Source organism: Otolemur garnettii, unplaced genomic scaffold (genome assembly GCF_000181295.1).
Source record: "Otolemur garnettii isolate 467f Iridium unplaced genomic scaffold, OtoGar3 scaffold00042, whole genome shotgun sequence".
Taxonomy (NCBI): Eukaryota; Metazoa; Chordata; class Mammalia; order Primates; family Galagidae; genus Otolemur; species Otolemur garnettii.
The window spans coordinates 11122248-11132941 of record NW_003852437.1 but is presented as its reverse complement, the minus strand read 5'-3'; the positions used below and the strand labels follow the sequence as shown (position 1 = coordinate 11132941).

At 33.7% G+C, this 10694-nt stretch overlaps 1 protein-coding gene and 1 pseudogene across 2 annotated transcripts in view; both read right to left on the bottom strand.

Moving 5' to 3' along the window:
- MAP3K5 (mitogen-activated protein kinase kinase kinase 5) overlaps positions 1 to 10694 on the bottom strand; it is a 208202-nt gene that overhangs the window by 93228 nt on the left and 104280 nt on the right. For both annotated transcript variants that reach the window (XM_003790296.3, XM_023513499.1), the window contains one exon: positions 5917 to 6029. In XM_003790296.3, the coding sequence (XP_003790344.1) occupies positions 5917 to 6029 (113 nt within the window). The remainder of the gene's footprint in view (positions 1 to 5916; positions 6030 to 10694) is intronic.
- On the bottom strand, positions 966 to 1270 carry LOC111725491 (annotated as a pseudogene).

Below are 10694 nucleotides of genomic sequence, written 5' to 3'. Positions count from 1 at the left end.
TTTTTTGGTTGCAGCCATCATTGTTGTTTGGCGGGCCCGGGCTGGATTTGAACCTGCCACCTTAGGTGTATGTGGCTGGCGCCTTAGCCACTTGAGCCATAGGCTTCGAGCCAAGATATTAGTCTTTTATGTATGAGTTAAGAACATGGTTCTAATTTTATTTTATTTAGGAATTCTCTCTCCTTCCCTGACATACATACACAAAATATAGGAGTAAGTAGTATGTAGTACATACACTTATTATATATTTAGGATTATTTCCATAGGATAGAGTTTCAAGAGTAGTGTTGTACTTTGTTCAAGCTTGATCCACAGGGCCAAACTGATAAAGCAAAATTGCTGATGTATGAGTACACCTTTTTACCAAATCCTTCCCAGCTCAGTATTTTTCTCTATTTAAAAACATTTTGGCCCTGTAGTCCCAGCTACTTGGGAGTCTGTGGCAAGAGAAGAACTTCAGCCCAAGAGTTGAGGTTGCTGTGAGTTGTGAACCACAATACTCTACCCAGGGCAACATAGTGAGACTGTCTCCAAATAAATAAATAAACAAACAAACATTTTGGCTAAATTTATAAGCAATAGTATGTCATTGCTATTTTAACTATATTACCATATACCATTTCAGCATTTCTTTGATTCAATGACTCAATTACGCAATTTGAATTTTGACAATGCTCTTATATAGCTGGATGACTTCTAAGTATTAAAGATTTTTTTTCAATTATAATAAAGTGAAATTTTATATTAAGCATGTCAAGTACTTGGTAGCTAGGGGCATTTCTATCATTGCAGAAAGTTCTACAGGACAGTGTTGCATTAGGTCTTCTGGGGGAGAGGGAACTCAGCACTTCAAACACAAGGTCTCACATATTTATTACTGCACCAGCTTATTAGTGAACAGCACATAAACAAAGAGAAAACTCATTTTCCCAATAAAGTGTGGCAACTGTCCAACTGATGACATTTTCAGCTTGATATGGTAAGGTGATAGTGACTGAAATACAGCCCAAGTACATGCCATCTCACGTGCAATTCCTTATAGACCCAGCTTGGTTCTTCTCCTGTGTCTCCCCTTCGAGTTGTACCTGATTTTATTACTGGCTTTCATTCAAATCCACTGGGGAATGGGACGATTTTGTTTTTGTTTCTTTGCCAAAAACCGCTTGATTCTGAAAATCTTACGGGAGGACATGGCGATAAACGGGACTACTCAAACTCACCACAATGGCGTACAGTGAGAGAAAGGGGCAAGATTTTTTAACAGTTTAATTTTTATCAGAGTTTTACTACCTTGAAACTGTTATTAGATTCAAGGGTGTTTCAGTGGAAAAGTGAGAAATAGAGATTCTTACTGAACACTCATTGTATGCCTAGCACCGTACATACTGAAAATGTTATCTCTTGATTTATACAACAGCACAAGGAGTTAAAGATTATCTCCCTTTTGCAATAAAGAAAACAAATCCCAGAGAGGTTGAGCAATGTGTCTAAAGTTGTACAGCTCATAAATGGTGGAGATTAGATTCTTTTCATTTTGACTTTCCACTATGAAAAATTTCAAACATACATGAAAGTAGAAAAAATAGTACAACGAATGACTGTATTTTCTACAATTGTTAACATTTTGCTCTTGTTTCATCTTCCTGAATATTTTTGCTGAAACATTTAATTAAATTATAGATATATTCCCTTTTATCCTAAAATAGTACATAGTATGTCTAAAAAATTCTCCTACATACACAGCCTTCATATTCCACTGTTGCCTCCAACAAAAATAACAATCCTCTGCTATTATTTACCATCCAGTACTGATTCAAATACCTGAATTGTTCCCCCGATGTCTCCTATAGTTTTTTTTTTATTTTCTAAACCAGAATCCCACCACTGATAATTAATTGCATTTGGTTTATTATGTCTTTAAACTTCTTTTAATCTAACGGGTCCATCCATACTTTTTTTCATGACACTTAACTGTTTGAAAGGACCAGAGTGCTATATTATGGTGCTCTCATGTTCTAGATCTGTCTGATGGCCTTTATGGTGCTGTTTACTTATTTCTCTAGATGTCATGATTTCTATTAAGTGAACATTAGATCTTAAGATCTGAGTTAAACATTTTTGGTGAGAAAATTTTATAAGAGATGTTATCTACGTCATAGTCATCACCTCAGGAGGTACATGTCTGGCCATCCCACTGTTACTGATGCGAGGTTGACTCATGGACAGCCAGAATCCCCCCACTGGACAGGGCCATTTGTTCCTTGGTGACGAATGAGCAATGTGTGAGTTAGCTTTGGCACCATGTAAATATAGTAAAACGTAATTTTTTAAAGAAGCATTTTAACTTAAATGGTTTTAGTTCTAATTGATAATCCTTACCAGAATCAATTATTTCAACATCACTGTCTTCCTTAGCTTCATCATTTCTTCTACTTTACTAACTAGAATAGTTTTGAAGAATACATTCTCTCGAAGAATAACACACTTACTATGTAGGATACTTCAAAAAGAACAGTATTTCATCTACTGGATGAACTCGAGCCTCTCCTAAAAAGGAGGGGAAAGTACTTAATCTTTTTCCCACAATTTCCAATTATCTAAAAGGTCGGTCACGCCCATAGGGGGAAAAGGAGTTGTTTCATAGTTGGTGGTAGATTTTGGTTTTGTTTTGATTACTTTTTCTTGATTATCTTGAGAGAGGCATAGATTTTCATATTCAGTAACATAAATTTAATAGTCAATAATTTTTAATGTTCACCAAAAATGATACTGAAATTGTGGTTTCTCTCAATTCTAAACAGTGTCCTTTTACTGCGTCATCATTACAGTTGAACAAAGCCGTGAATCTGACCCTCTCCCAGATACTGTCTCATAGTTGGAAAATTCCAGAGGAGACAGTAGAATCATCTTGTATTTAGCTAAAGTTTGAATGTTATTTTAAGGCTTGTGAAGCTAAAAACAAGAAGATGTATATAGGATGTGGTACTGTGTTTTTAAATCCTAGCCCTGAACAGTTTCAGTATCAATGACTCTTCAAAAACTGGAAAAGTAGGGTGGCGCCTGTGGCTCAAAGGAGTAAGGCACTGGCCCCATATGCCAGAGGTGGTGGGTTCAAACCCAGCCCCAGCCAAAAAACTGCAAAAAAAAAAAAAAAAAAAAAAACCTGGAAAAGTAAAACGCAGGTCCCTGAAGCATGTAGTCATAACTTCCAACAAACACACAGCCAGAATTAGGAGTCTCTGGGCAACAAATTATTACAATTAAGGATCATTTCTTACATGAAGGATCTTGAACTTAATATGTTTAGGATGCTTCAGATTTAGTGTTCACATTATGACATCTTAATTTTTTACCCTTTACAGATAAATCAAAATTTCAAAAAGCATCTAAAGAAAGGATTTCCTAAGGAAAAGTCTGATTATTATAAGAATTCAGTAATTCACACTAATTTGTATGTTTGTAGAGGGTCAGCAAGAGGAATGGGAGAAGATATATAATTAGAGGAAGATCTAAAGAAAGAATGCAACTGTATAAACTATCCCAAGAATGGAAAAGCAAGCATCCAATGTACTCCCTATTAATATGAAACTGACAGATGAACAGATGAACATGAGATAAAAACACATTTAAATTAAGAAATGGGGAGGGAGGAGGGCTTGTAGTAAGCTGTCACCTATCAGGTACAATGTAGGGTACATGGAACACCTCCAGGGTGAAGGGCTCACCGACAACTTGAACTTTACCTAACAAACGCAAACAGTGTAACCTAATTGTATGTACCCTTATATAATCTGAAATTTTAAAAGTTAAAAAAAAAGAATGCAATCATATGTCTTTAAAATATGGCAAATACGTTGTCTTGTTTCTATTATATACAATTTATTAATATCAGTATTACATTAGACTCTTAATTTAGCCCTGTCTTTCATTGAAAATCCATTTAATCCTATCTTATCATATAAAAATTAACTTAAGGTCCAACTGTTCTGATTGGCATAATTTATGATGGAATAAAATCTGAGTTTGTGAGTTTTAACCACTCTTTTAGTACTAAAGGATATACAATTTACTAAGTATATCACAGTATTTTAGAAGCCTATAACTTCGCTTTTACCAGAGTCAAAAATTCATTGTTGAGTCATATTTTAAGTCTGTGCAATGTTACATAATTTCTAAAAGTTTAAACTCAGCTTCATATGCTTTCAAATGCTTGTTTGACATAAATCATGAATGAGTTGTTCTTGGAAAAAATTAAAGTAACTTTCCTTTACAAAGTTACATTAAACACAGCTCCTCAAACCTAAAATTCTGACCATTTTAAAAATGGGATTTAGTACATTTTCTTTAACATAAAAATTTCATTTAACTTAAAAATGAGATTTAGTACATTTTCAAACCACTGTTGTTGCTCTATGTACATAAAGCAATTGACATTCCTGCAATGATTTTCATATCGAAAATATATTTTGATATATTTCATGTATCTATTCCTCTCTTTTTAAAATCGAGTTTGTATCAATAAAAACAATGAGAAAGGGGACAATAATTATTTTTAGACCATTTGATATAGTTTTGGCTAGTGTAGAGTTTTTAAATTAGTCTTATTTGCAAATCTGTATTATAATCATAATTTCTGAAAAGCCTAAGTTGCAATGTACTTTCTCTGATTTCATTTACCAGCCAAGAAATAAATTATTTCAAATAGTCCTTTGTTCCTTTAATACTACTGCCATCAGCAATGATAAATATTTTATCATTCTTTTAGTCTGGGCATTTAAAAAAGTACTTAATATTCAGACTTTATCTCCACAGATTTTCCAAAACATTACATATAGATATCTTATAAGCTCTTCCCAAATAATGTTTTTCAAAAACATTCATGGTTTTGATTAATTTTTATGGAATTAATTATGAGGAATTAATTAATTTATTAATTAATCAATTAATCTTATCTTCATTTAATTTTTCTTTAAGGAAAATTAACCAAGACACTCTTGAATCAAAAATCTTAAAGAAAAAATTTCTTCTAAAATTCATAGCTTAGCTAAGACCAATGTAGGGTTTTCCCCCTATGAAAAATAAAGTCAAATACTTTTACGTCTGTACTAATAACTCCTACAAAAGTTGGGAAAGTTCTCTGAAAGGAGCTGGTTAGATGATTAAGAGAGCAAAATCTGATTATTGTACACAGTACTCCAGTATTTAGACTCTCAAAAAAAAATGGTTCAAAACCAAAACTAAGAAAATCACTCAAAATTTGTTCATCAGGGTTCCCCAGTTTCTTTATTCCAAAGAAGAGTCAGTAGATGAGACAATGGACAACGTCTATAAATACAAGTGACAGAGGAACATCCTATTGATGCCTGTATTTCAGCACTGGTCTGAGGAAACCAGTGACTAGAAAGACCTCGGTCTGCTTGACCTCTGGCTCTGGGGTTTGGGGCTCTGCCTCTAACACCAATGAAATCATAGAGGCAAGCGTGCTTGAGAAACAGAAAAAGGAAATAGCAGAGGTTTCTCTGTTGTTGTTGTTTCTTCTTTTTTTTTTTTTTTTTAAATCACCAGGAAAGCACCATCTAAAATAGGAAACATGCCTCATGTCCCACAAAACACCACTACCCTTATTTAGGAGTAAAGGGCTGAATACAGAGCCCATATCTTCAATATTAGTTTGAGCTGGAACAATAAATATTAACCAATGGGCTTTTAAAACACATAAATAGAAAACTAAATTACATCCTAATATTGGGATTCTGCACAATAGTATGAAACACCAAAAAGCTCTTTTTATTGTTGTTCCAGGAAGTCTGATGAGGCAGAAAGTAAAAGGATCTATCTAGTTAATGATTCTTTTTCTTTGTACCAAGTTAGGTCAAGTTTCTTGATTTCCCACGTAAAACATCAAGTTGTAGTTACCAACTTTCCGGAGCTCAAAGGAAGATTCAAACTGGTGCCCAGCTGCCAGGAGGAGGACGGCATAATTAATTCCTGACTGCAGTGTTGGCTCAGATTCAAATGCCTTTTTGAACCTATTAAAAAAATATATGCAAGTTAACTTTCTTTCAGTCATGACACCCCAGCTGCACAGTACCTTCTGTTTGCATAACTCCAATGCCTGAGCAAGTAAAAATATTCCACTGGCCTTCACCCCAGAATCTGGTGTGCTATTAGGATTTAATGCTTGAGTAACTACAGGTCTGTCTTCAGCTTTGTTGCATTTCCCCACTTAACTCATCCTCAGCCTAGCAGCCCAGACTTTTAAAGAAATCTTATCTTCGACCATCTGCCAAATATGGATGAATGCAAAAACTTAGTTACAAGAAGAAAAATTACTCTAAATTTCTAATAATATTATTAAGTGTAATATAAATTAACATTCTAAATGCCAGAAAGTTATGTAGCCATTTATAGCGTAGAAGAATATTAAATGTTAGGGGGAAAAAATCAGTGTTTCCCAGTAAAATGGAGTACATTACTTGGAAGCCATCACTCTGAGTTTGTGTGTGTGTGTGTGTACGTGCGCATGTGCATACACAATAAAAATTAAAAAATGAGAACCTTCTACATTAAAAAGTAGCTTTTAAAAATGCTTAAAAATATACAAAGCATTGAGAAAAATCTGATGGATAACATACTGAAAGAATCAATTACATATGTGTGATATAGAAATTTTAAAAGGAGAATTAAGAAAAGCAGAGATTGTGCCTCTATATACTAATATGGGTTCAAAGAGAATAAAAACCTTTTCTTTTTTTAATATACATAAACTGAATATCAACCTTTGTAAACACTTCAACATTTGAAAGGACCTCAGTATTTGAATATTCACTATATCTTTCAAGGTAACACTTTCTAGTATACATTTAACAGTTCCCGTACATACATCATTAAATAGGCGACAATAGTCACTATTATGTTCTTTGGGAGCATGGGGAAGAAGAAAAATTTTTTAAAATGTAGTAGTGACTATGGTAATCTGCCTGAAACAAACCCACGAAAAAGAAAATCTTTATTTTTAAAAAATCAAATTGAAGAAAATATAAGGACTAAATAACTAATGAACATTTAGTGATACCACAAAAAAGGTTATATATAAAAGTCATTGGAATTCAAGTGGGGTAGGGAACGGAAGGAAAGGGCAAAAACTCACCTAACAGGTACAAGGACACTATTTAGGTGACAGGTGCACTGACAGCCTGAACTCAAGCCATGTATCAACAACACCAGTATCCCCTTAATATTTTGAAATAAAAAAAGGTTACTTAGGAAAAAGCACATTATAATTCTAAGATAGAAGCATTCCTATTTAAATTGGAAGTATGTAGAAAAGATAGGAACAGTAAAAGAGGTGGTACAGACAATAGTGTATATTATGGTATATCACAGGAATGATATATGTAATTACTCTTGGCTTTTGTATATGCTTGAAGTTTTCCACAATTTAAAATAAAATAAAAAGCAAACAAAAAGAAAAAGTACATCATGATGAATATTGAGGACCTTTTTATTTTTTTTTTTTATTTTTTTATTTTTTATTTATTTTTTTTTATTTATTTTTATTTATTTTTATTTTTTATTTATTTATTTATTTATTTTGCAGTTTTTGGCCAGGGCTGGGTTTGAACCCACCACCTCTGGCATATGGGGCCGGTGCCCTACCCTTTTCAGCCACAGGCGCTGCCCACATGTCCTTTTTAAAGGTGTTACTTTTAAGTAGACTAGTCATCTCTGAATGAAAACAAAAGTCAAATAAGTAGTAACCTTAACTAATTGGCTCTCATAGTTATGGACCTGTGAAATATGAAAAAAAAAAATTTCCAACTTGAAAAGAATTTTTATCTCTCCAAAAGTATAGTTACTTGTATTCTAAAATGGAAAAAGTATGCATCCAGGCTATAGATGGTCATAAAGAAAGTTGTAGCTTATAAGCCTTAGACTCATTGTTTAAGTTTCAAAGGTTTTTGTCTTTGTTCAAAAGCAAGTATGGAATCCCAATAAATAAGGGTTTAAGAGAAGAAAGAAGTTACACACTTTCCTTTTTATCAAAGATATACACTATTTCCCAGTGAATAAATTCTTCAAATCCTTATAATTCAAGGAATATAAAATCTCTCTCTTAAAGATACAAAAAAGAAGAATCTAAAAAGCAGGACATGCCCAAATCAATAAACATATATTGATTATTTTCTATGTGCCAAAACCAACCCAAATGAATATTTAGGCTTATATTTGTTTTTCTGTTATGATAGGCAATCATATCTTTGTTTTTTAAACCAAAATACTTATCTAATAGTTGTGTAACTATCAATAAAATTAATAATTCATATGTTTCTTGGGCGTAAGCAATTCTCTTGCCTCAGCCTCCAGTAGCTGAGACTACAGGTGCCTGCCACAATGCCCAGCTATTTTTTTGTGGTAATTATTGTTGTTTGGCAGGTCTGGGCTGGGTTTGAACCCACCAGCCCACCGGTATACGTGGCCAACACCCTAGCTGCTAAGCTACAGGCGCCGAGCCAATAATTTGTATTTTTTAGGGCTCACAAAACCCCATCACAGGTAGTCTGAAGCAGGGGGGTTGCTTGAGCACAGGAGTTTGAGGTTGCAGTGAGCTGCGATGACACCACTGCACTCTAGCCCCAGCAACAGCCTAAGCTCTGTCTCAAAAAACAAAAAACCAAACTCTTCCTGCAACAGTGGGACCACAGCTATGGAGCATATTGCAAAGGTACAAATCAAATCTATCAAGTGTAGAACATAAATGTCTTAACACAATAATCAAGTAAATGAGGCGAAAGATACATTAATTACTTTGATGTAAGCATGTCAAATTATATAAAAAAAAACAACACATTATATCCCACATATGCATAAATGTATTCATGATCTATGTGTATATAATGTAATAAAATAAATAAGTAAATAAACAAAAAACACAACAAATTCCAAAATCCAGACCCAACTCAACTGTATGTGTTGAGGTAAACAGCTTCTTACATATTCTCTTTCTGGCTAACAGAGGAAAGGAAGAAAATAAAATCGAGTTCAGTCTCTCGGTAATTCTTTTTTTTTTTTTTTTTTTTTTTTAACTTAGACAGAGTTTCACTTTGTCACCCTCAGTAGAGTGCCATGGTGTCATAGCTTGCAGCAACCTCAAACTCTTGCCTTAGCCTCCCAGGCCTCCCTAGTAGCTGGGACTACAAAGGTGCCCACTACAATGCCCAGCTATTTTTAGAGACAGGGTCTCCTTCTTGCTGAGTCTGGTCTTGAACTCCCAAGCTCAAGCAGTCCACACTCCTCAGCCTCCCAAAGTGCTAGGATTACAGGCATGAGCCACTGTACCTGGCCTCTCAATAATTCTTAAATACAAAATGTCTGGGATAAAATAAAGAAGCACAATACATGCAAAGATCCAGGAAAATGTGACCAGCAAATAAGAGTAAACACAGGCAAGAAAAGCTAACGTATAGATACTTCAGATAAAATAATTATTACTAATATGGTAAAGAAAATAAAGAAAAAGATGAACAAAATGGATGAAAAGATAAACAACTTCAACAAAGGTTTAGGAACTTAAAAAACAATAACCTAGGACTAAAACACACAAAACCTGAAAATACAAATTCAATGTATGGGCTGAACTTTGAAAATGGATGTTGACTTTGCCATACAAATCATGAGAGACATTGGCATTTTTGGAGTTTTTTAAAAAAGGTATAAAAAAGATGATTAGACAAGCAAAAACCGGGAGAACTAGTTGCTAGAAGATCCACACTACAAAAATTACTAAAAATACTTCAAAGGAAAGGAAAATAACTTCAGTTGGAAAAATTGAACTGTAGAATAAAAAACATATTTTACATATTGTCATAGATATAAAATATATAAACTATTTAAAAGCTATTAATTGAAAAAACTACTCTAAACTTTTATTTCCTTGTCCATGAAGTAGTAAAGTAAAACATGTAAGGTAAGGTAGACTATAAAAAGTACAGGATACAGATTGTAATCTCCAGGGAACTACTCACAGAATAATATAGAAAGTACATTCATGTGCTGATATAAGAGAAAATGTAGTACTAAATTAAGAACAATAATGAAGGAAGAGAGGAGTAAAGGAACAAAAACCCACGAGATAAAAAGAAAATAAATAGTGGATTACTGACATAACCCAAACTATCAGTTACCAAATTAAATGTAAATGATCAAAACATTCCAAATAAAAGATATTTTTCGAAAAAAAAAAAAAAAGAAATAAAACATGCCTGTAATCCTAGCACTCTAGGAAGCCAAGGTGGGTAGATTGCCTGAGCTCACAGTTTCGAGACCAGCCTGAGCAAGAGTGAGACCCTGTCTCTAAAACTAGCCGGGTGTTGTGGCAGGTGGCTATAGTCCTATATACTTGGGAGGCTGAGGCAACAGAATCACTTGAGCCCAAGAGTTTGAGGTTGCTGTGAGCCATAGCATTCAACTCAAAAGTGACTGAGACTCTCTGTCTCAAAAATAAATAAATAAAAACTTTTAAAGAGATTTTTCAAACTAAATTTGACCATAATAGCAAAAAACAAAACAAAACAAAAAACACCTTCCCAAATGATACAACATTTAAAAGAGACATACCTTAAATATAAGTTGAGTACTCTAATCTGAAAATCCAAAATCTGAAATACTTTAAAATCTAAAACTTTTTTTTTTTT